At 47.7% G+C, this 26,946-nt stretch overlaps 1 protein-coding gene across 3 annotated transcripts in view; it reads right to left on the bottom strand.

The window, feature by feature from the left end:
* The window catches only part of LOC135548828 (rap guanine nucleotide exchange factor 6-like), a 137,519-nt gene that overhangs the window by 43,446 nt on the left and 67,127 nt on the right, over positions 1-26,946 (bottom strand). For all 3 annotated transcript variants that reach the window (XM_064978793.1, XM_064978794.1, XM_064978795.1), the window contains 3 exons: positions 8,311-8,442; positions 1,998-2,178; positions 972-1,108 (listed from right to left, as the gene is read on the bottom strand). In XM_064978793.1, the coding sequence (XP_064834865.1) occupies positions 972-1,108; positions 1,998-2,178; positions 8,311-8,442 (450 nt within the window). The remainder of the gene's footprint in view (positions 1-971; positions 1,109-1,997; positions 2,179-8,310; positions 8,443-26,946) is intronic.

Below are 26,946 nucleotides of genomic sequence, written 5' to 3'. Positions count from 1 at the left end.
TGGAGCCCCATATCACACTGCAGACTAGGGGTGAGGTGTGTGTGCAGAACAGCGGGCGCTGGAGCCCCATATCACACTGCAGACTAGGGGTGAGGTGTGTGTGCAGAACTCCGCAGGCGGCGAAGTGCTCGTCTAAGAGATGAACATCTAGCTTCCACAGTAACTCTGAGACGGCTGAACATGGCTTTTTCAACCATGAAGGCGACAACGGCTTTTTAAAAGTGGAACGCAGACAGGCAGAGCTCTATCACAGGGAAGCATTGTAAAGGACGGAGACCGAGGAAATGTGGTGAGCTGCCTTGACCCCCCCCCCTCCTACTCTTTCTTTCCTCTCCCCGTCATTGTCTCATAGCAGCGTTAAGGATCCTGCAGTGCAGTGATGGCTGACTGATTCCCCCTTGACCTTCACAGCAGCCCACAGCGGACCAGGCCGGGCAGCGGGTCGAGGAAACCTAGCGTCGCCAACCTGTCTATCATACTGAACTCACACACGCACCTGCGTGTGTGTGTGTGTGTTTAGATATAGACACCTGCTGCCTCACTTTAACAACGCAGAGCTCATCCACTTGTGCTAAAGTAAGCGGTGAGGCCATTCAATGGAATATACTATGCTGTCGGCTGGGCACTGCCTTCTGCAGACAGCCGTGAAAGATTCCCTTTATTCCCAGGGATGTAGCTTCATTAATTTGTTCTGTAAGTCTGGTTAAACGACTGAAGGCTGCTGCTCTGCTACATACTCTACATCCCATTCACTGGGAGATGAAACCTTGTGACTATAGGGTGAAACACGGCGCTTTCCAGATGTGGTTGTGATCACTGGTGGCTGCTGTTATAGGCTGGAATAATGTTACCACGTAACCAGACCAGGGAGAACTCTGGGTCCGAGCTACTTGAAGTAGCATAACTTCAACCCCATCGGTTAGTCCCGGTAAACGTCACATGGTCAGGGAAAAGTGTCTATGTCCCCGTACCTCCTGTTTGTCCTTTAGGATCGTGGTCCCCGCCTGCTCCACCACCTCAAACACCATGACAGTACACAGGTCCCTCCGGACTGACATGGTCATGTTGGCAAAGGCTGGCAGCTGGTGCATGAACTCCAACAGTTGTTCTGGATGGGGGGGGAGAGAACATGAGAGGAGAGAGCAGGGTCAAAAATGGGCTTAGGTGGTGGGCGCAGCTGAATTTTAGAGAACATTCTAGAGGCCCCCGTCGTGGTGGTGTGGATTTTTTTGTGTGAATTTAAGCCAATTTCCTGCAATCCTACCAATTTCTGCATGGAGCTGTGAGAAAACGTTGCCGTTTTAAAGCTCATTTGGCCATGGCTAATGCTGTGCTCTTTCGCTCAAACACAATTACAAAATCTATACTGCTAAGTTCATCTTGGGAATTTTCATTTCTCCCTGACTGTCTAACTTTTATTTTGGTGATTGTTAGTTCTCAAAGATTACATATAAAATATGTAGGCCCTTTATCATTTCTACATACTTTAGTTTAGTTTTAGTCGTTTAAGTTTAAACTGAAAGTATTTTTTCAACACATTTTTAGGCGACCTGAAAAAAAAACACTTAGGCGGCCCGCCCAATGATTTCAATGGCAGAAAAATCCCCAGAGAGAGTAAGAAACGGAGAGAAGATGTGCCTACTGCCTAACAAGCCAACAGCAAAGGAGATTTTCAACCCATGCATCCCACAGCCCCCCAGGAAGGCCTCTCTCTGGGTCCCTTGGACTGGACTGCTAATGAGGTGGCCCAGCTGATTGCCCGCACAAAAATAAAAACGGTAATTAAAAAGGGAAGGCCCTTAGTATTTATAGAAACAGAGGGAGGGGGTGTGGTAGCGTGTGTGTGAGTGCGTGTGTGTGAGTGCGTGAGTGAGAGAAAGAGATTGTGTGTGAGTGAGAGTGAGAGAGACCGAGACAGAGAGAGAGAGAGTGAGAGGGAGAGAGACCGCGACTGAGTAAAAGGGGGCATTCAGGGGAGTGTGGGGCGTGCAGCTCACCGATGTCGTCATCGTTGCGGTCCACGGGGTCCTTCTCCAGGCACTCCCGGACAAGGTCTCTACCCAGTAGGGTGTCCGACGTCCTCTCCAGGTCTTCGTCCTCCTCCTCCTCCTCCTCAGAGTCCACCGCCGCCTCCGGGAGCCCAGACAGGTCCACGTCACCCATCTCGCTCTCCGTGGCCTGCAGAGGGGACAGACATGACCATGGTTATTGTTTTAACTAACACAACAACAAAAAACACAACATGACGTTAGAACAGACACCCTGTGCAAAAAAAACAAGAGATTTGCCAAACACGTCGCTAAGCATTACGCATACACTAATTATTCATATTGCCCATTTTCTCCATGCTGTTTGGCCAGATGGTTGGGAGGGTTGAGAGGAGCTGGTTCTAGGCCTACGGTCGTTTCAGATCAACTGGGATTTGAACCCACAACCCCAGGTTAGGAGACGAGCTCTCCAGTCACTGTAGCAATATTGCATGCCATCTGTCTGCCCCCTAGGACACAGTAACAGAGACTACACCTGCCTGCTATGCTCTGTTCAACTCAACAGCTTCCCTTCACACTAGAAACGCTAAAGCAGTCATTTTGACTGCTCATCAATAAAACATTTACACCGCCATTTTTAAAGTCATCCCCCCATCCTTTACTTTGTCTAAATAAGTCTATATAAGACACTGCCGTTGTAAGAATCGTAATATCACAAGCAGAACTGGAGTTATAACCCCGTTTTAGAAGGGCATTGCACTTCTCCCGACAGTGGGGTCTGTTCCGCTCCTTCTCCCGACAGTGGGGTCTGCTCCGCTCCTTCACCCGACAGTGGGGTCTGCTCCGCTCCTTCTCCCGACAGTGGGGTCTGCTCCACTCCTTCTCCCGACAGTGGGGTCTGCTCCGCTCCTTCTCCCGACAGTAGGGTCCGCTCCGCTCCTTCTCCCGACAGTGGGGTCCGCTCCGCTCCTTCTCCCGACAGTGGGGTCCGCTCCGCTCCTTCTCCCGACAGTGGGGTCCGCTCCGCTCCTTCTCCCGACAGTGGGGTCCGCTCCGCTCCTTCTCCCGACAGTGGGGTCCGCTCCGCTCCTTCTCCCGACAGTGGGGTCCGCTCCGCTCCTTCTCCCGACAGTAGGGTCCGCTCCGCTCCTTCTCCCGACAGTGGGGTCTGCTCCGCTCCTTCTCCCGACAGTGGGGTCTGCTCCGCTCCTTCTCCCGACAGTAGGTTCTGCTCCGCTCCTTCTCCCGACAGTGGGGTCCGCTCCGCTCCTTCTCCCGACAGTGGGGTCCGCTCCGCTCCTTCTCCCGACAGTGGGGTCCGCTCCGCTCCTTCTCCCGACAGTGGGGTCCGCTCCGCTCCTTCTCCCGACAGTGGGGTCTGCTCCACTCCTTCTCCCGACAGTGGGGTCCGCTCCACTCCTTCTCCCGACAGTAGGGTCCGCTCCGCTCCTTCTCCCGACAGTGGGGTCTGCTCCGCTCCTTCTCCCGACAGTGGGGTCTGCTCCGCTCCTTCTCCCGACAGTAGGGTCTGCTCCACTCCTTCTCCCGACAGTAGGGTCTGCTCCGCTCCTTCTCCCGACAGTGGGGTCTGCTTCGCTCCTTCTCCCGACAGTGGGGTCTGCTCCGCTCCTTCTCCCGACAGTGGGGTCTGCTCCGCTCCTTCTCCCGACAGTAGGGTCCGCTCCGCTCCTTCTCCCGACAGTAGGGTCTGCTCCGCTCCTTCTCCCGACAGTGCCCAGTTGATAATCACCCTGATAAATGCCTCGAAAACTGAACCGAAACAACGTTTTGTGCATATAACAAGTAAAGTATGATGGGGGAGAATGGGTGAGTTGATGAGCGTTGATGAGCCATTCAATTGTATTGGTACATTCTAATTGCAATCTCTAAATGGTTTGTACCCTGTATCATTCCACTGAATCAAAGCAGTCTCATACGTCTACTCTGACCTACTGGGAGTACACAGTGAGAGCGTGCATAATTTACAATTGCAAGAAGAACAAGACAAATGGACGCACGTGCTGCGTCAGCGCTGCTACACGATCTGACGAAAGTGACTCCGGCGGTGGGGGAAGAAATTAATCGTGACATGTCACCACGGACGACAAATTCACTTCACCGTCGCTGGCGAACAAGTCGCTGGCAAATAAAACAAGCACCGTGAACAAAGCGAGACGGGGGCTCCCTCCCTCTGCGCAAAACAAGGAGCCTGCACAGCCGTTGTGCGCCACAGCGGTGCTGAGGAATGACAGGAAAACAGCCGCGCTGTACCAAGGCAAGGCTAGAAAGAAGGTTTCGGTCATGAGCACCATGGCATTCTAACAGTTGCCATCATCGACGAGGATACAGCACATTTATGCATTGCCTTATGCTCTTCTGTACAACACGTGCTGCTATCTCCCCTACGGGGAAACAATCCTAATGTATTCTACTCTATTCTGTTCCATAGGTTGGCGTGGATGTTCACGATCAGACCACGCGGCTCGAAGGAAGGCACCCGCCCGCCGCTGGCCTGTTGCTGCACGACTTGGCTGCTGTCAACGCAACACGTGTTGTTCAAGCAGTGCATCAACAACACCCGGCTCATCAAGAGTTTGGCACACGGGCTACGTGAGGGCCAAGGCAGCAGCGAAGATTCCAACTTGCCAAATTGCGCGCACAGCTCCCGGGGAGGAGACCGTGCCAGGTGGCCAGGTGCACTAAGAGCCCAAGACACTTGTGTCACCTGCAAGCGACGTGTTTGTGGGAAGTGTGTCGAGCAATTGAAACTGGCAGGGATGTGTGTCGAGGCCTAACTGCTAAATGAAATCCAGCTGATGCCATTGCGTGAAAATGCACACCATGGTAGCACGAGCAGACGATAACTCACTATTTTGGACCGCTGTCATAGCAACACTTTTGATCCGATTTCCACAATTTATCAAGCACACTTGGCGCTTACAATGCCGTTTAAGCTACTGATGTTCTAATTTTTACATATAGCCTACACTAACATAAACTAATGAAAATGCTAATGTCTTATTTGAAATAAACAAAACCTGCATTCTAATGTTACCTAAGACCTTCATAAACACTACCAGATTATTCTTTTAGCAATAGCATAGGAAACGTATCCAAGCACATTGCTGAGTGAGTGACTGAGTGAATGACTGAGTGAATGACTGAGTGAATGACTGAGTGAATGGCTGAGTGAATTGCTGAGTGAATTGCTGAGTGAATGACTGAGTGAATGACTGAGTGAATGACTGAGTGAATGACTGAGTGAATGACTGAGTGAATTGCTGAGTGAATTGCTGAGTGAATTGCTGAGTGAATTGCTGAGTGAATGACTGAGTGAATGACTGAGTGAATGACTGAGTGAATGACTGAGTGAATGACTGCTCATTAGCTTGAAGGTGGAGGGAGGGGGGAGTCCCACGAGGCCCAGCGGTTCCAGTGTTAAGGTCCAGGTACGAGCCTCAACACAGTCCGAGGTTGGATAATTGACAGCACGGTGAGGGTGCACGACTCAAGCCTTTATCTGGGTCGAGCCCTCCTGTAATCTACTTGCAACCGAAGTAGCCCTATTGAAAACGATCCATATATCCCCCAGTTTGACTCTGGATAAGAGCGTCTGCCAAATGACTTAAATGTATGTTAAATGTAAGGTAGACAGTGCTTCCTGAGAAGTACAAAAAAAGCATTATCTTACATCTGCCTTACAAGAGTTTACAATGGCCAAGTAGAGGCAGACAAGAACTAGGCTAAAGAAAGCCTGTCTGTACAGACGGTGTGAAACCCAGAGAGGATCAGTGTCCTCTTCGCCTCATCTCTGGATCCCTTGTGTTTTTGTCTGGGTGTCAGACTTTAGAGCAGTTCGGTTCTCTCAGCATGTGGAGGAGGAGGAGGGAGAGCGAGAGAGACCCCGAGAGAGACAGAAACAGAGTGAGAGTAAGCGAGCAAGAGAGAGAAAAAGACAGAAAGAGACAAACAGAGAGAGCGAGCGAGAGAGAGACACAGAGACAGAAAGCGAGAGGGGGGGGGGGGGGGGTTGGCCCATGCAGGTCTCCGAACAGTTGCCGGGGCAGCTCTAAATTGACAGGGACATTAGTTCCTGCTTGTGCAGGAGACTGAGCCAGAGCCATCCCCTCCCCCAGAGAGAGAGAGGAGAGGTGGGGTAGAGGTACGGCTGGGTTAATGATGAGGGTTGGGGTGGACTGGAGTGAAAGGTAAAGGTGGGTGGGGTTAGCGATGATGATGCAGTAGAAGTAGGGCGGGGTCCTGTGTGCTCTGACCTTTACCACACAGCGCGACAGGAGGGACAGAGGGGCCCCTCAGATCCACAGGAAGCCCAGCCAACACACACTATAATTAACAAACCTGGACGGAAGGGAGAGGGGCGAGGACATGTTCTTTCTACCATCGCTGCCATTGAGCTGGAGAGGCAGGGGGTAGCAGGACGAAGGGTGGGGAGAGGGGCGAGGACATGTTCTTTCTACCATCGCTGCCATTGAGCTGGAGAGGCAGGGGGTAGCTGGGGAAGGGTGGGGAGAGGGGCGAGGAGTGGCAACAAGAGGGCTAGGGAGAGTTGGGTCAGTCAAGCCTCTTCCTTCCTGCTTTACACGCAGATCCAGTATATTCACCAAGAAAGCATTGACTGACTTCAAAGTCATACAGTATTGAGAGAACAAAAAGGCTAGGAGCATTACTTAAAAATAATGGAACTTCAAAAGCTTTGGAAATGGGATGTTATAGGCCTACAACCAGGGTGGGAAATTGATTTTTTGGTCCACCAGCCACTCAGATTAAAAAATATACGAGCCATAATTACACCAAAAATGTAATTTAAATAACGATGAGCATGCTTTCTAACGTTTCAAAAACAAGAAACGTATTACTAGTAAGAAGTAACCGGGGTAAATAGCTTCATTTCATTTACTTAAAAAATAATAACAACAGATAAATACTTCTACAACTGAACATCAAGTCCTACAACTGAACATCAAGTCCTACAACTGAACATCAAGTCCTACAACTGAACATCAAGAGCCCTGCCACAAGGAGTACATGATGTGCTCCTAAGTAGAAATGTAGAAGCACACAAATACATCTAGGAGAATGACAAAGTGAGTGAATTCAAGTTTTTGGGCGTGTTCCATGCTCAATCAATCACAATCATTAGGCGAGACAAAAAATGTCAACTGGCCCTTTAAGGAACGGGCCATTACCCTGGTAACTTGGGCACTAGCTTGTGATGAACAAAAATGTCGGACTGCAATGTCTTCCTAGCAGCAGACAGTTGCAGCCAACTCAAACTAACATTGTTGTGCTGAGCGATTAACGCTTTTTGAGGTCGTTTCGTTGGATTATACTTTTATTTTTAAATAATTATTATATATATATTTATTTCAAACATTACATTCACTATGCATCATGTGGCGTGAATGCTGTAAAAACACAGAATACAACTTGTAATAAAAGTCCCATGATGTTAGTGATGCCCATTACTGCTTATCACTTATTAACCATCATTTATACACATGACTTTATTTCATCAAATATTTAATTTGTGATGTATATATATATTTTTTTTATGACTTTATTATTTCATTCTAAGTAATCTCATCTCTGCAGAGCTGCTGTCTATGCTGTCTGAAGAAAAAGTTCTTCAAAGTAAATAAGACACACTTATGACTACTGAATACCAATGCCTCACGAAGCAACTGCTCTCTATGTATCCCCTCTTGATTGCGCGTTCTTCTGTCTCTTAAGTAGCAGGCATAAAACAAACACAGACCGGACAAGTAGGCTGCAATGGATTATGGTCATTGTAGATAATGAGTACGTTTTGTGTGCTAATCTATGTAGAATATTGGCCTGTTGGAAACTACAACTCCCTACTACGTCGCCGAGTTCAGGCATGATCTGATTTCTCTCTAAAGAAAATGCAGCGCATTGAGCTCAGAGAGAGAAAAAAACTAAATGAAATTCAAATAATTGAAGTGATTGTCTGAAAAATAACTGACATTTCGGATAATTGTTCAGCACTTTGAAAAACAACCTAGAATGTGAACAAAAAGATGCTACCGGCCAAGAAGCACGAGGACAAAGTCACACTTTCTAGCCTTTCTTGTCAATTCGACCAACTTCTACATGTAGGCAAAAAAAATGTAAGTGCTCCCAAACACGTCATGTGACGACCCGCCAACGTGGCGGCTGAAATATGCATTCTTACCCCACGAATGACAAAATCTAACCGCATTTGGCAGATGATCATTATAAACCCTGCCGACAAACATCAGCTCAGTTTGAGAATGGTGAATTACATAATGTGTGTATAGACCTGGTAGATGTCTGATAGGCTACTGCTCCCCGAATCACTGGCGATGCTGCATCCTGATTGGCTGGGCGGCACGTGCATCCCCTGGCTGTGGGGGTGGTCAGTAAGGTGCATCTTGTTGAGGTCTCCGGGAAGCTGCTCAGACACACAGACAGGAAGAGAGGACAGCTGTTTATACCACAGGACACACACACAGACACACAGACAGGAAGAGAGGACAGCTGTTTATACCACAGGACACACACACACAGACATACAGACACACGTGTGTTGTTGCAACTGCCTTTGTGCGGTCGACTTGGCAGCATGAAGCTTGATACGAGAGGAGGCCACATCATCAAAATACAGGAGGGGGAACGAAGGCAAAACTTGAGAGGATTAGAAATAAATGGGAAGCCCTCAGTGATGCTTGATGGTTTGAGAAGGAACAAAGGGTGTTATGGTTGTCGGGTGACCTTAAGGAGACTGAGACAGGGTTGTGACAGTAAATCTGGACCAGTGACTGCGCCACTAATGGCACCCTGTTCCCTATTTAGTGCACTACTTTACACCAGGGTGCCATTTGGCATGCACACACTGCCTTGGCCTCCCAAACTCCCCTTTCTTACATTACCTACCCAGGCCCACAGTCTGTCTGTCACAATGTCGGTCATACCATTTGTCTTCGCTCAACAGGCACTGATCAGCCGCTATGATACAGCCCTATCAATATGACAGGCAGCAGCTCACTGAATGACTTGGTGCCTGGATGCGCACACACACACACACACACACACACACACACACACACACAAAGCAGTTTGATCTCGTTCAAGCTTGACGACTTCGCTTGGAAGCTAAACGTAAGAACGCTCTTAATTAAAAAACAGAGAAGAAATCTATTTGTCATGAAAACATTTAGTCGGTTACTCCTTTCATAACAAAGAGAGTAAACCAATTTGTCCCCTGGCGAAATGAGAAGTGGATGAAAAAGATAAGCTGTAATTGAAAGAAAAATGTATCACTGTCGACGTTCTCTTTCAGGACGCAGATTTGTTCTCTGAGATGTTATATCAACAAACAATCATCAAAGCCATAAGCTACAACACAACACATCAATACTGATCACCTCACAAAGACTGGAGGACAAGATAAACTGCCAATCAACCTGAATAACGCCACAACAGCCCAGTGTTTCATCAATCAACCAAGCAAACCATCCCGCCTATGAGAGACTCAAGAAACACACTCGTCCACAAAGGCCAATCAACCAAAAGCGACAAAGAGCCGTCACCAATGCCTTGCTAACAACCAAACCACACACATCCAATGTGACCCAGTTCAGCTTCTATAGTCCATTGGTCAGCCCAGCGTGCCCAGGTCTTACCAGTCCGCAGCGGGTGAGGGAGCTGGCCCGGTTGCGTCCACAGCGGGTGAACCTGCAGCACACTTCCTCCATAACCTCTGCAAGCTTGGCGCTGCCGGCCAGACAACAAGACACTCACCCGACGCTGGCGCCAAAGCCATCGCCGTGCCACCATGCAATATTAAACAAGTTAAGTCTACGGTATGTACGGGTGGGGGCTGGGCTGCCCCACTACCTCTACAACCCATCCCCCATAGGGCTGAGGAGTAGGGCTGTGACGATTACGGAATTTGGGGTGAAGATTCATTTTCATGTAAATGTACGTGATTCACGTCAGAATTGTCTTTTTTTTAAATTTATTACAATTTCATAATGCATATTTGCAAATTGGTTGTGGTACACCTGACGAATACAACACAACTTTGGTGACAACCCTGTCTTAAAAAATAATAGTTTTGACCACTTGGAACGTTTGAAAAAGAAGCTTCTCCTCCCATCTGTGCCGTTCTGCTCTTAAAATGATTACCCTGTTCATGTAATAATGAAAACAGATAATGGGTAAAGTATATCTACTAAAATATAAAGTTAAATCTCCCCTACACCAAAAAAGGAATGTATTTAGACAGTTATGCTGCAACAAAAAAAATGTGTTATACGATAATTGTGGTAGCCCTACTGGGGAGAGCCCATCCTCCAACCATGAACCAGCAAACCTCTCCAACACACACTTGAGAGAAAACAGCCTGTACAAGGAGAGAGGAAAGCCAGTTGCAATCATGAGAACGACACTCTACTCAATAACACCTAGTTGGAGCTGCAGAAATCATTCACTGACCAGAAGGTTAGACAAATGGTCATTGACCAGACAGACAAATAGGTCTCCTGGATGGGCTCTCCCACCTCAGTCCTATGTAAAGAGACAGGCTAGTGGGGTGAAGGGGTCCGGACGGGGCTGTCAGAGTAGCCTAACTATGAAAAGTGTTGCCAGCCAAACAGGGGCCGGTTTGAACTGACTCTTTCTCCATGTTTCTATCAGCGCTAGAGGGGCGGTCCATTCTGTTTATTCCACAGCCAGGTGGGTCAATATTGATTGCTTTATGATGGGGTCAGGTTTCAGACAATGGCCAACCTCCCCCCCCTGCATCCATTAAACAAATCTATCCGATTCCCAGAGGACAAACCTAATGTATGCATCCATCCTCCATGGCTTCCGACCCATGAAAGTACATATAGGATCTCTATGCGCCAACCACTCAGGTTAAAACTCACACCGTCAAACCACAGCAATAACAATGCTGCAATTATCTACAATGCTGCAATGATCTACATTGCTGCAATTATCTCCAATCAGGAGCATTAGTGGTGACACCAGAGCGGGTGTTGATGTCACGGGGCACGGCAGCCAGAGTCTTTTATCCTGTGGGTGTCGTCTGATGACATATGAGAGGCAGTGGGAGGGTGGGATTGGCTAATGAGGGCGCCAGGGGGACAAATGGGCCAATGAAAAAGGAAGACCTCGCTAATAGCTGCAGCCTCGAAGAGCTAATTTACATTTCACACCAACAGCAACTTAAATCACACTCCAGTCCCCTCCCACATACCACCGGCCGGGGAGGGGCTCTCCTCCCATTCTGCTCATGAATTAATGACGGCCGTGTGGGGTGATTAAAAATGAATGATTGCCTCCTTCTGCTGTATGAATTCATCACATCAACAAGGGGACGCGAGTCGAGCCAGGACCGATCCTTTAACGCTCATCTACAAACATCCAAACATAGTCTGAAGAGTCACAACAGAGAAAGTGTCATTTATTCACTCGTGTTCTAACCTTTCCTTGAAGATACAACTATTATACTGAACTCACTTCATCTCCGTAGACTGGCTACAGTAATTAACTGTCGCGGGGGTGAACCTGCAGTCGCCTTGTTCCCGTGAGACCTCGCCTACATCCCAAATGGCACCCTAATTCCTTTTATGGCGCACTACTTTCTGAACAGGTCTCTGTTAGCCACTATACAAGGGAATAGGGAGCCATTTAGGACGCGGGATGGTATAAAGCAGTGAGAAGCCGTTTGAGTGTGATGCTAGTAATGGCTCTGGTTCACACAGACAGGCTAACGGTCCAGAATAGGCCGCTCCATCAGAGGCAGGGGAGTTAAGGTACCCGCTACAGGATCCCAGCAGGGGCTCCGTCATTAAAACATAGTGGAGCTTCCCAACTACGAACTAACTGCCTTACTGCTGCAGCTCACCACAGCAGGGGAAGGCTAGCGTTAGCCTATTTACAGAGACTGCTGGGCGTGTAGCACTTTCAACAAGCATGGATCCACGCCATTTCTTTTCCCAGCTTTCATCCAGGGGGGGGGGGGGGATTCAAAACATCATAATCTGTTTGATAGAAGAAAAATCCTCCCGTCCCAAAATGAAAGATATTCATCACAGAGCCAAGCAGTCCATGGAGACAGAGACACGTTGGCCTGAAGGGTTGTCTGTGCTCGGGTTGAGGAGGTAGGACATCTGATGATGTCACCGGAGCCGTCATCATCTGTCAAAATGATTCACTCCGGTCCCCTCCCCCTAGCGTCAATTACACTCCCAGACAAACATTTGTCACCCGGAGGATTGGACGGTCCCTCCTCCTCCCACATGGCGGCAGGGCGGGCACGTTAACCCTGGGCTGACTTTGATCTGCCGCAGAGGGTGGGGGGGGAGAGATGAGATGGATCCATTTTAGATGTAGAGACTGAGAACACTGGCTCCAACTGATCTGATCTCCATTTCCATTTCCTATGTATCAAGACAAGAGGAAACCGGTGTTGACGCTGTATTCATTTTGCCACAGCGCACTAAAAGTACACACTTAAATGACTAAAACCAGAGAAAGTTTGTAGAATATATTATTTATATGTAGGTCAATAATATTATCTTTGAAAACTAGAAATCGCCAAAATAAAAAGTTAATGCGATGAAACCAACCAAATAAAACAATGAATTTAGTAGTACTTTTTGAATGGCTGGATTACCTGCCGGGAATGCAGGGCACATGCCCAGGGGCCCCAATTGAATGTGTTATAATGTTTAAGCACAAGAACACAGAATGCCCAGTGACATCCCCCACCCCCCTTCCAAGACCCTTGCTGAAAGAATCAAGGGGAAACACTGAAGGAGTACTGGTTTAAGATACCAACAAACTGTCCCAAAGCCACTCCGTCTCAGCCATAGCTATTTGTATTTATTATGGATCCCCATAATAAATGCCCCTCTTCCTGGGGTCCAGCCAAATTAAGGCAGTTTATACCATTTTAAAATCATTACATTCACAGATTTCACAACACACTGTGTGCCCTCAGACCCCCTTCTCCACCACTAGTATATGGGGCTTTGGTGACAAAACGGATGGCACTGTGATAGACTGCATCCAATTTGCTGAGTAGAGTGTTGGAGGCTATGTTGTAAATGGCATCGCCAAAGTCAAGGATCGGTAGGATAGTCAGTTTTACGAGGGTATGTTTGGCAGCATGAGTGAAGGAGGCTCTGTGTGAAATAGGAAGCCGATTCTAGATTTAATTTTGGACTGGAGATGCTTAATGTGAGTCTGAAAGGAGAGTTTACAGTCTAACCAGACACCCAGATATTTGTAGTTGTCCACATAAGTTGGAACCGTCCAGAGTAGTGATGCTAGACGGGCGGGTAGGTGCGGGCAATAATCAGTTGAAGAGCATGCATTTCGTTTTACTTGCATTTAAGAGCAGTTGGAGGCCACGGAAGGAGTGTTGTATGGCATTGAAGCTCGTCTGGAGGTTAGCTAACACAGTGTCCAAAGAAGGGCCAGAAGTATACAGAACGGTGTCATCTGTGTAGACGTGGATCAGAGAATCACCAGTAGTAAGAGCGACATCATTGATGTATACAGAGAAGAGAGTAGGCCGTCTGAGAAGTAGTTGGTGAACAAGGTGAGGCAGTCATTTGAGAAACCAAGGCTGTTGAGTCTGCCGATAAGAATGTGGTGATTGACAGAGTAAAAAAAGCCTTGGCCCGGTCGATGAATACGGCTACACAGTATTGTCTTTGATCAATGGCGGTTATGATATAATTTAGGACCTTGAGCGTGGCTGAGGTGCACCCATGACCAGCTTGGGAACCCGATTGCATAGCAGAGAAGGTACGATGGGATTCAAAATGGTCAGTGATCTGTTTGTTAACTTGGCTTTTGAAGACCTTAGAAAGACAGGGTAGGATAGATATGTCTCTAACAGTTTGGGTCTAGAGTGTCTCCCCCATTGAAGAGGGGGATGACCGTGGCAGCATTCCAATCTTTGGGGATCCCAGACGGTACGAGAGGTTGAACAAGCTAGTAATAGGGGTTGCAACAATTGTGGCGGATAATTTTAGAAAGAGAGGTTCCAGATTGTCTAGCCCAGCTGATATGTAGGGATCCAGATTTTGCAGCTCTTTCAGAACATCAGCTATCTGGATTCGAGTGAAGGAGAAGCAGGGGGGCTTGAGCAAGTTTCTGCGGGGGGTGCAGAGCTGTTGGCCGGGGTAGGGGTTGCCATGTGGAAAGCATGGTCAGACGTAGAAAAATGCTTCTTGAAATTCTCAATTATCGTGGATTTATCGGTGGTGACAGTGTTTCCTAGCCTAATTTTTGGGAGTTTGTGCTACAGGATGCAAATTTCTGTTTGAAAAAGCTAGCCTTTGCGTTCCTAACTGCCTGTGTACATTGGTTGCATATTGCAGGGTCTATTAGATGCTAATGCAGTACACCACAGGATGTTTTGTGCTGGTCTAGGGCAGTCAGATCTGGAGTGAACCAAGGGCTATATGTGTTCCTGGTTCTAATTCTTTTGAATGGGGCATGCTTATTTAAGATGGTGAGTTAAGCACTTTTAAAGAATAACCAGGCATCCTCTACTGACGGAATGAGGTCAATATCCTTCCAGGATACAACGGGCCAGGTCGATTAGAAAGGCCTGCTCGTTGAAGTGTTTTAGGGAGCGTTTGACAGTGATGAGGGGTGGTCGTTTGACCGCGGACCCATTACGGACGCAGGCAATGCAGCAGTGATCGCTGAGATCCTGGCTGAAGACAGCAGAGGTATATTTAGAGGGCAGGTTGATCAGGATGATATCTATGAGGGTGCCCGTGTTTACGGATTTAGGGTTGTACCTGGTAGGTTCTATGATAATTTGGGTGACATTGAGGACATCTAGCTTAGATTGTAGGACGTCCGGGGTGTTAAGCATATCCCAGTTTAGGTCACCTAACAGTACAAACTCGGAAGATAAATGGGGGGTAATTCATTCACATATGGTGTCCAGGGTGTGTGTATCTGTGCCTATGTTTGCCAAGTGGTTGGCACACGCAGTTGTGCCAGTTTAGCTTAACCCCCCCCCCAACTCAAATCAGATGGGTTAGAATGGATCTCTAGAGGTGTCTGCTAGTCAGTGAGGAGAGGGCAGCCATCGGACACACACACAGACACGTGATGAGTGTTGTTGTAGGTAACAGGCTTGCCAGTTTTAGGGCCGGAGCACTCCGAGTGAAAGATCAGGCTATTGATCTCCCTGAGACCCAAACACCTAAAGCAATGACGGTAACCGAATTAAAATGAGCGTCAATCCTGGCTGCCACCCCCTCATTAGGCTATAACTATAATGGCACAATAGACGGATGCACTGGAGGGAGAGATGCAACGTATCAGAGGACGGGAGGTGGAGACTAAACGCTGAGACGAATCTCAAAGCCCCAGCATCACAAGAGTCATTACGCATTCTATTTGGGTGGCGGAGAGTCATGCAAATTAGCGGCTTATTATGGACCATTGACTGCTGAGTTCTACTGGAGGACTGACATGAGTACATACTAAAACGAAGAGATGGTTGTAGAAATGGATTTGGCCAGAGGAGCCATTTCAATAAAAAATAGCCTGTAGAAGTTGTCATTCTCTCGGAATTGGTACATCTGAACAGTATGTCTGACGCCAGTGCAACGTTAGAAAGGGACACGACATGAACATCAATGGCACGCCAGTACCCATGAACCAGAGTCCAGCATGTGCCAACCATTTGGCAAACAGTGTCATTGTTAATGTCATAGTCTCAATTCCAAACCACGCAAACATACTGAGAAAGAGAACAATCTCCAGTATTTCAACATGTTAAGCAACTGTTATAAAGCCAACATTAGTTGAGAAAACAGTACAAGGCACACGTTGTAGGTCTCCTTTGATGTCGGTCAATTCTGCTCCAGTCTTAGTCTACGGTCTAAGACACTGCACACTACAGTGCCTGGTTCGAATCCAGGCTGCATCACATCCGGCTGTGATTGAGAGTCCCATAGGGCGGGGCATAATTAGCCCAGCATCATCCCGGGTTTGGCCGTCACTGTAAATAAGATTGTGTTCTTAACCGAGTTGCCGAGTTCAATAAAAGCTCAATAAAAAATATATTCATTCCATCTTTATTTAGAGCTCGCCCTCTTCCACTCATGGCATGACAGCCAAATGGAGCTAAATGCTAAATAAGTGTAGTCCGAAGCCAGGTGTGAGCTGTGCCTTGCACACACGCCAAGAAGGCGAGCACACACACACGTGGTCCGAGAAATGCACACACACTCGGAGAAACGCACACACACTCTGAAGAGCACACGCGCACACACAGTCGGAAATTAGCCCTGCGGCTACAGACCGCTTCGGTTGGCTCAATGGCGTTAGAGAGGTACAGCCGACCGGGCGCCGGCATGACGTCCCACACGTTAAACTCTCTGTGAACCAGCCTGCCCTGAGAGCATCCTGACCCTCCGCTCCCTAACACCCTGACCTCTTCCCCTGCTCCCAAAACACCTGCTGCACTCTCACACAACAGAGCTATAGAGCGAACTAAAGTCTCGATTAAGATGCAAGAGAGAGACAGACAGAGAGAGAGAAGGGGGGAGGGTAGTATTCTCTTTTAAGAACCCCCTTTCCTCCTCCCCCGCTCCCTTTGAAGTGAACACACAGGGCTTCGGCAGAGAAGAGACTGCGGGTGAGAGAGAGGTGTAATGAATTGAACTTGGAATTGGAGGTGACGCGTGCGAAGACAGGCGAGGCGGGCAGGACTGGGCGAGGGGGAGGAATAGACAGCGAGAGAAACAGAGCGCGAGAGAGAGAGAGAGAGAGGGGCCGTGCCACGCGGGGAGACGAGAGGAGAGTAGGGAAAGGCTGTCAGGAAAAGACCCTCACATCTCTCTCCCTCACCCTGCCGACGTAATGAGGACTGGATCAAATGGGTGGGTAGTTACTCTCTGTTCCCCTTTGGTTATACGCCAATGCACAAATCAGAGCCAGCAGCATAAGCATGACAATTAAAGTAGTGTCACATTTCATATCACAGGCCGGTCATCATCAAATTGCATTTAACTCTCATCTCGAGAGGCTGCTCCTTGCCTAGCGTCTGGCCTGGCACGAGTGTCACAGTCCGCCTGGGCCAAAACCAGGAAACAGTAACACCAAAATGTTGTCATTATCCTATCTTAGGGAGGATGTTCCTGGTACTAAAGAGATTCCAGAGAGCTGAATCACCCCCTTCCTGTGTTGTAACAGAACAGAGTCAGAGGAGGAAGGGTTTGGCTTCACTTTGGAGCGGGCACGGCCAGTATTGTGATAGCCAGGATGGTAAGTGGCGGCCTGGTGCTGTTTCTGGCCCCGCTAGCAAAGGGCTTTGACTTTTGACCAAGGTAGAGCCCGGAGTCAGTCAGAGTGGCAGCCAGGACTGACGAACAGACAGACAGACATAGCGACAGTCCATGGGTGACGCTGTCTCTGTCTCGGGTGTGACAACAGTGACTAATAGTGTAAGGCCATTCATGTTTAATCACCCAGCTGGAATTACACTACACAATGGATTACCACGTTTTGTGTGTGTGTGTGTGTGTGTACAGGTTTAAAGGCCTTGCGTAATCACTCATTTAATTTACCCTCTTCTGCTGGTCAGTGAGAAAATTACATGAGGTCAAAACTCTAAAGCAAAGTTTTCCTGTATCTTCCCTCTTCAGGAATGGTTACATATTAAAATCTCCTGGTTCATTTATATCAGTGTTGGGGGGGGAGGCTGTGCTCTGTCTCAGAGGGATGAGTCCAGTTCCCTGCCAGTGAGGTTTGATGTGTCTGTCTCCAACATGAATATTCATGACGTGGCACGGCTGAGACCTATCGCAAACCTCCTCCCGCTCGCCCTGGCCTGTGTCCCATACTCAAACAGCACTGGAAGGGAGAGAGAGAAAAGAGGAGAGAGAGAGAAAAGAGGAGAGAGAAGGGAGGGAGGGAGGGAGAGAAGAGAGGGAGGGAGGGAGAGAATAGAGGGAGAGAAGGAAGGGAGGGAGAGAAGGAAGGGAGGGAGGGAGGGAGGGAGGGAGGGAGGGAGGGAGGGAGGGAGGGAGGGAGGGGGAGGGAGGGAGGGAGGGAGGGAGGGAGGGAGGGAGGGAGGGAGGGAGGGAGGGAGGGAGGGAGGGAGGGAGGGAGGGAGGGAGGGAGGGAGGGAGGGAGGGGGAGGGAGGGAGAGAAGAGAGGGAGAGAAGAGAGGGAGAGAAGGGAGGGAGGGAGGGAGGGGAGAGAAGGGAGGGAGAGAAGGGAGGGAGGGAGGGAGGGGGAGGGAGGGAGGGAGGGAGGGAGGGAGGGAGGGAGGGAGGGAGGGAGGGAGGGAGGGAGGGAGGGAGGGAGGGAGGGAGGGAGGGAGGGAGGGAGGGAGGGAGGGAGGGAGGGGCAAGATGTGTGACCTGTTTCCACAAAAAAAGGGCGACCAGTGAAGAACAAACACCATTGTAAATACAACCCATATTTATGTTTATTTATTTTCCCTTTTGTACTTTAACAATTTGTACATCGTCAAAACACTGTAATTAGCCGTAATATGAAATTTGAAATGTCTCTCTTCCTTTTGAGAGAGTAATGTTTCCAGTACATTTTTGATTTCACTTTAGTTTATTATCCATTTCACTTCATTTGGCAATGTAAACATATGTTTCCCATGGTAATAAAGCCCTGAGATTGAAATTGAGAGAGAAAACAAGAGCGATAGAGCACGGGCCCCAGACCGCCTTGTTGTGTTGTGTGTTGTGTTAGAAAGAGAGAAACAGGAAGGTGGGAGTCTGGGCCGCTCAGGAAAGAAGGCCATGGGGCCAGTGCTACCCGTATGAAGGACACAGGAGGCTAAACACGGTATTTTAACACAGCCCAGTCCGTCCGGCCGCCCAGCCAAACCCAGCGAGAGGTCACTCCAGAGCCCCCTCCTAACTCCCTCTCCTCCCAGATGCTTCCTGCCCTCGTACCATCCTCCACCCCATGCCAGACACAACCACAATAACAACAACAGGCCCAGGGAGGGACCACCGGACTAAAACAAGGGGGACCCCGCCTGCAGGACAGTCAGCCACACCCTTCAGTTCTCGTGTTGTTGCTGGAGCTGGACCCTGTTCTCCACAGTTGGTACAGTCCTCTCAGCCCTCCAGATGGTGGAAAACACCGCAGAGGAGGGAGACCTGTCTGACAGCTTAGTGTGGAGTCCTAACTAACAGAGTGGATCGTGTGGATAGCAATACAGTCCACACAAACACACTTCACAAACGTCCTTCCTCAGAGGGAAGAAATCCTACTATACTTCCAAATCAAACCAAATTTTATTTGTCACATACACATGGTTAGCAGATGTTAATGCGAGTGTAGCGAAAGGCTTGTGGGGGTTTAACTGGGTGTTATTGGTCGAAGTGACACCAGGCTGTAACCGGCAGTTGGGTGTACAGGCTCATACAGGCCCAAGGATCACAGTCAATTAGTACTGTATGTGAACCCCTGTAGGAGCAAGCAGACAAAGACAGGCCTAAACTCAATCTGCCTGGAAGGACAGGCACACAGCGCTCGCATTTTTGTATTTATAAATGCCCTTGAAAATGATCCAGAGAGAGAGAGAGAGAGAGAAGGGCCTGCTATGTATAGGCCGACCCAGTGCCGGGGAAAAAATCAATAGCACTAAGATAATGGAAACAGCTGGAATGGGTGAAGCTACCCTGGCTGAAATATCATCAGCGCCTGGGTCTGGTGGGGAGGGGACACATGGTTGACAGGGCTGTGGGACTGTGGAGGGGGCTCTGTGTGTGTGTGTGTCAGGGGGGACAGCTAAGTAATGGGATCATCTGCAGTTAGCATGTCTTTGAGGCTCCACTAGTAGTCTGAAGCCATTTGGTCCTATAATGGTACCACTAGCAGCACAGTGGGCATACCAATGAAGAGGGGGGCCAGGGATGCATCCTAAATGGCACCCTATTCCCAATTTAGGGGACTACTTTTGACCAGGGCCCATATGAGTCTGGTCAAAAGTATTCCTATAGGGTATAGGAAGCCATTTGGGACACAGAGCCTAGATCAGAGTACTCAACAACGCTCATCATCACATTTATTGGACGGCAATTACACAGGCCAAAGAGCTCGACAGTGTTTTTCATCATGATACCAAATCTCTTCCACTTGTACAAAAAAACTAAAACATAAAAGCAGAGGTGTAAGTATAATGCATAAGTATCATCAAATGATATATCGCTGTAATATTGCAGAGTAGTGCGTTATCAGAAACGTACGCGTCGTAATGGCATCGTAAGGGTATGGAGGATGCGTTCATGCATGGTTCTCACAAGATTATGCAAGGTGAGAGTAGCTTACAAAGTCAAAACAGGCACACGGTTTCTGCAACAGCACAACTACGACGCTGTAACTCATTTTTGAGGGGGTATGTAATAGACATGGCCAGATCGTTTTGTGTGTGATTTTACTTGCAACCTTTCGGTAACTAGTCCAACGCTCTAACCACTAGGCTACCCTGCCGCCCCAGAATGGGGACCACAGATACACGTGAACAAAGGCTCCAAAAACTCCCATATACGATCTCTCGCACACGTGAAATTGTGTCAACGTTATCTGCTACATTAGTCACTTTTGTTGGACTCGAGAGATTCATTTCCATGTCCGGGCATGCGCGGTTTCTAGTTTCTCGTATCATAGTATAACATGCTATTTACAGAAGAAGAGAGCGACTTGGTTCAAAACAAGTTAACTTTGTCATTTAAGGTAGCCAAATGCCTCGTCATCTAATTAATGTCGTGCAAGAATGGATGGATGGACGAGATGCATAATTCGAATAATTCAGTGTATTACAATACATCAAAATATTAAAAATGGACAATTCAGGCGAGTTTTTTGTTGTTGTTGTTACTTGAAACATGTTAATATTCTACTGACAACAGTAGATGGAGAGAAGCTATGGTCTGGGCTGGTATACAGCTTTCTGTGTCCAGGGAGGTCTAGGGTGTCATCTGGACAGGAAGGCGATAAGGATCGATGCGCCATGCATTAGGCTTTTCAATAGTTCCACGGCCAAAAACTCTAAAATGATCATAAAATATTCATGACAACAAATATTTGCTATTCATGACAACAAATATTTGCTATTCGGTCTTAATTTAAGATTCGAATTAGGCATTAGGTTAGCTGTGAGAGTTAAGGTTAGGTTTAACATTTGACTGTTCAGAAATGTAATTGAAGAAATAAAAAGGCAGAGTTTCGCCGTAATTAGGACCGTGCATTAGGCCTCCGGTCCATCCCTCGTATATTACCATTCACAACAACTTTCTACGGATGTGTTCCCTTTGCACTTTGGTCAAATTTAGTAGCCTCGCAAAGCTGCCTGATCCCGCGAGCTTACACTGAATGTTGCTCCACAGATATCAGCATGTAAGCTCGCCGGATCAGGTGGCTTTGCGAGGCTACAAAAGTAGTCCACTATAGGGAATAGGGTGTTATTTTTGACACTCCCTATGTCTCTCTGCTGTGTGTGTTGTGAGACTGAAAAGGCCCTTTACTGTGAGTTCTTTATGGAAAGGCGAACGCCTGTCGGGGTTGTGAGAGAAAATATCCACAGTGTACAACACATTAGGAACACCTTTCCATGACACAGACTGACCAGGAGAATCCAGGTTGATAGCTATGATCCCTTATTGATGTCACCTGTCAAAACCACTTCAATCAGTGGAAATGAACAGGAGAAATAATGTGTTTTAAGCCTCGAGACAATTGAGACATGGAGTGTGTAAGTGTGCCATTCAGAGGGTGAATTGGCAAGACAAAAAAATGTAAGTGCCTTTGAACGGGTTACGGCAGCATGTACAAGTTCAATGCGTATTCCTCTAGACACAAGTAACTATAAGGGTCAATCAATGTACAGTAATCAAGTGTTTGTGAATTAGGCCCATCTTTTGCACATTGCAGCTTCACAATGAACTGCCATGTTATCGAAAATGATTAATTGTACCAAATAAGTATTTAACAATCTTCCAAGGCCAATACATCACAGCGGCAAAGATGTATATAGATTTTTCACATTTTGATTTCCAATACTTTCCCCCTCATCTAAAACTACCTAGAATAATCTTCTATAATACCTTGGATATGATCTAATGCTTCACGTCGGACTTCATCCGTCCTGATAATAATAGAATATGATTGGATGAGAAGGTCCACATCCAGTGAGAGCCAGAGCCCGGTCTCATAGACTAGACGTAACCTAGTAAATGTAAATTCGGAACACTCAAATTAGTATGTGTTACATTTGGTATGGTTACCTAAGATAGACGGTTACTTAAGGCACAAAAACGAAAGCAGGATGGTGGGTCGGGGGGTGGATGAGTGGGGCGTACAACGGGAACTTCTAGCGTCCCAAAAGGTTGCAACTTTGAAACGGTTTACTTCTTTTTAGCTCCTTTCCAACCACTTAGCATGTTAGCTAACCCTTCTCCTAACCTTAACCATTTAACCTAACTCCTAAACTTAACCCTAGCTAACTTTAACCTGCTAGCTAACCCATGCCACCCAGCTAGAATTCGTAACATATCATACATTTCCGCAAATTCAGAACATATTGTACATTTTTTCAAATTCAGAACGTATAATATGAATTGTAATTCTTAACATATCATACAAAAAGGGGTGATGGACATCTACATACCAAACGAAACGTAACATGTCCTACTAGGACACCTGTAGCACCCGATGTCACAGGAAGGCCAAAACGATAATCAAGGACAACAACCACCCGAGCCACTGCCTGTTCACCCTGCTATCACCCAGAAGGCGAGGTCAGTAGAGGTGTATCAAAGCTGGGACCGAGAGACTGAAATACAGCTTCTGTCTCCAGGCCATCAGACTGTTAAACAGCCATCAGTAGTACCTTAGAGGCTGCTGCCCTATATACATATAGACTTGTTATCACTGGCCACTTTAATATGGGAACATTGGTCACTTTAATGTTTACATATTTTGCATTACTCATCTCAGAAGTAAATACTGTATCTGAGTCTATGCTGCTCCAACATTGTCCAAATATTTATAGATTCTTAATTCCATTCCTTTACTTTAGATGTGTGTATTGTTGTGAAATTGTTAGATATTACTTGTTAGATATTACTGCACTGTTGGAGCTAGAAGCACAAGCATTTCACTACACCTGCAATAACATCTGCTAAACATGTGTATGTGACCAATATAATTGTATTTGATTTAAACTGAGTACCTTGGATTTATGTACAGAATAATACGAAATGCACTGAGACCAGGTTGGGCTGAGAGACAGTTACCCCACCAAGAGAGCCTGTCGATTGGGCACCCTCCCTGCCTGACTGCCCAGGATCCATTTCACTGCAGATATTTCTCCCCTCCGCTTCCATTACTATTCAAAGGGGCATCAATCCAAAGTTCTGCAAGCCCATTGATTGTGGAGGTAGCAAGACTAAGCACTCTGCACTTGAGCAGGGAAACACTCTCCCATGAGGGAAGGAAAGGCATTCAGTGGCCAAGTAGATAGTAAACACCTCAACGCAGCAGAACAGAACAAGGCAACAAGCCTTATCAACCCGCTGACAGCTGTCCTGATCCCAGAGCAGAGCCGTCAACAGGGGACAATGGATGGACGCTAAAAGCAAACGCGCTCCAGGCTCCATTAATAACCCTCGACCCAAGGCTGCACCCCAAATGGCACCCTATTCCCTATACAGTGCACCACGTCCGATCAGGGCCCATAGGGGACAGGCTGCCATTTTGGGACGCAGCACAAGTCACGGGAGATGTCCAGACGGAGATGGCCAATAGTAAACAGGAGGAGGCTTAAAGATGCAGGGGAGCAGCAGCAGTCCCCATTACTGTGGCCCTGGCCTGAATTGTACGATTGGAGACTCTGATCCCTCGGGAACCCATCAAAACAAACTAGAGCCTCAGGCAGTCAGACCAGGATGTTTGCAGTGACACAGGGGGATGGAGACAGGCTTCACGGGGTTCAGACCAGGGAAAACAGTGGGCCGGATATTGGCTTCTGTCATCTGAAGCCATCCATAGTGAATCAGTGTCACTTTCTAATTGCGTCGCTCACTTGTTAATCTTATTCCAATGTGTTTGAGTATTCATTAAGGCATGATCTGCTATGTCAATATTGAATACCAATGCTCCCGTTTGGAAGTAGCTAATTGATTCGCAATAGCATTCACATAGTAGTCTAATAAGTGAAAAGAGTTTGTCCAGCACTGCCACAGATGAGAAGGACTCCGGTAGATGAATGCTGGCAGTGACCATCTTGTTCAGAGGAAAAATGGAATGGCATAACCATTTCCCAACCACAGGAGATCGAAAGAGATGGGAGTCAATACCCCCGGACGGCCAACCATAAGTGAGCGTCAGAAACTTGTGACTGATCATGACCTTGTTGCTATTTCAGTCCATACTGTAGCTTCAGTTTAGTCTGGTGCTCGAGCTGATGAGCTTAAAGGGGAACTTCATTAACCTTTCTCCTCAGGTCCGCTCGTCTCATCAACGACGGGCGGCACACGTCGACTCTCATTAGCCATGGCTTCAAACAGGCTGCTTCTCATCTCAAACAGACGGATGACGGACTACACAAGACTCCACTGTGGATGAAGAGGTCTTGTGCGCGAAGATGGGATGTGTGATCTCTTATCTCCTATCATAGATGTGTCTTAGTTAGCAGTAAAATTCAGCCATTCAAAGTTATTTGATCAAAAAAGCAGTGGATAAGATACTTTATTAGGCCACACGAGTTGGAAACTTGTCTTCTGCGTATTCCCAACCCCTTCCAAGACACACACACACACACACACACACACATACGTTAGCGCAAATGGTGTGCGCCTAAGGTAAAAATGTTTTTGACAACACCGCGCTCAGAACTTGTGGTGGTTAGACCAACATGAAAGGGCAAATGCCTAACATGATCTCTTCTCATAGACATTGATTTCTGAGCATTAGCTTGTGGTTTAGGCTATAGAGCCATTTATTCACTTCAATCAATGCAAACATTTAGTCAACCTTACGCTAGTTCTGAAGAACAACAGAGCCTAAAAAGCTGATGCGTAGATCACCAATCCATTCAACACAAAATGTCGAAAACCCATTAACTTGGTCAAAAGGAGTTCAACTTGGAACACAGGCCTGGATTGACAAGAGATTGGGATTAACGTGTCAACCAGCTTCACACCCCTCCCTCATTAAGACAGTTCTCATAATGAAGACAACCATCTTCACACCCTTCCCTCATTAAGACAGTTCTCATAATGAAGACAACCATCTTCACACCCCTCCCTCATTAAGACAGTTCTCATAATGAAGACAACCATCTTCACACTCCTCCCTCATTAAGACAGTTCTCATAATGAAGACAACCATCTTGGAAGCTCTCAACACCAAGATGTCTGGTCCCTTGGCGACACTGTGATTCTACTGGCAGTCGTCTGTCAGGACGCCTGAGTAACCTGTGATTCGGGGCCGAGTCAGGCTGGATGGATGGACACCTTAGCACAGGAGAGAGACAGACAGCCCCCGGTCCTGCAGCTCAGGTGGGCAAAATGTTGTCAGACGGTCAAGTAAGAGGAGAATCAACCAGCCCAGAACAGCCCAACCAGCATAGTGACAGAGCCATAAGACACTCACTCGCATTTACCTTTCATGCTGTGCATTCCAAATTCAACCTCATCATGCATAGTGTAAAGACTCATTTCATCGGTCACACCATTCTCAACCACACAAACCTGTCACTCGGTTAAAAAATAATAATAATTGCAGAATGCATTGTGAAATCTGAATGTCCAATTAATAAATACACGCCCATAATCTAAATAATGCATCTGAATTTACAGCAAAGCATGAATAAATGATAAAAGCAGTGGCTGTACAGTTCACACCGAAACGCAGCGCATCACACACACACACACACAGCATCCGAACCCAGCAGAGTGCGCTGGCCACAGAAGGGATTACGACATCGCTTACTTTGGAGGACCACGGCTGCAAGCAGTTGGCATAGCAACGGACAAGGAAAGCCATGTTCAGAGCAGGGAGGCAAAGTTTCCCCTTTCGACACAAAAAGACAGGGGGGAAAAGGAAGAGGGGGAAAAGAAAGCAGACGCCGATAAGACTGGAGGCGTCTTCCGAAGGGGGCGCGAGGAAATCGCCCCTGAAAGAGATCAAATCCTCAACGTTGTCCAAATGTCCTCGGGCGTTAGTTGTCAGTTTGCTATTATTCATTCAGGTTCTGGCAGTGACTGTCACGCGTCAAATCAAGAGGGAAGCCAATGCCAATGGCAAGAGAGGCATTTAGAGGATCACTAGTGACCCTCCACATTCAAATTAAGAAATGTATTTAAAAAGCTGGACTCAGAAACAATTATCCATTCGACATCTCCAGAGTGCTAAATGCATTAAATTCCAAAGACATAGCGGGTTGCATGGACACAGCCTCAACGATCAGCGATCCTGCGAACTTGCTCAAGTTCAGACGTGCTGTAGAACTGTAGACAGGAGGATCCTTAGAGGGAAGTCAAAGGGTTGAAGAAAAGTCATTTAAAGTCCCTGGTAGTTTTCTTTCCATCTTTTCAACCTGTTTGTAACTATGGCTGACAGACGGCCTATTCTCCAGGGCAGAGCCAGCGGTGCAGTCACTAGTCAATAGTCCCAGAGAGAGAGAGACCACGAGCAGGACTTCCAGTCAGTCAGCATGCACTCATCTGTGTCTATTTCCCTCCTCACACCGCCTGGCTCACTGCAGCTCTCTTCCTCCCTCTCCAGCTCTCTCTGTCTGTAGCTCTCCGGCAGCACGTGTGTGTGCGCGAGCGTGTGTGCCCGTCCGTCTCCAGAGGGGCCAGACTGCCTGCTCCCGTTCCCCAGCTCAGAGTGCACAGACCCAGGCTAGCGCACTGCCCCCCCCCCCCCT

Source organism: Oncorhynchus masou, chromosome 11 (assembly GCF_036934945.1).
Source record: "Oncorhynchus masou masou isolate Uvic2021 chromosome 11, UVic_Omas_1.1, whole genome shotgun sequence".
NCBI classification, from domain to species: domain Eukaryota; kingdom Metazoa; phylum Chordata; class Actinopteri; order Salmoniformes; family Salmonidae; genus Oncorhynchus; species Oncorhynchus masou.
This window is presented reverse-complemented; position numbering and strand designations above follow the sequence as displayed.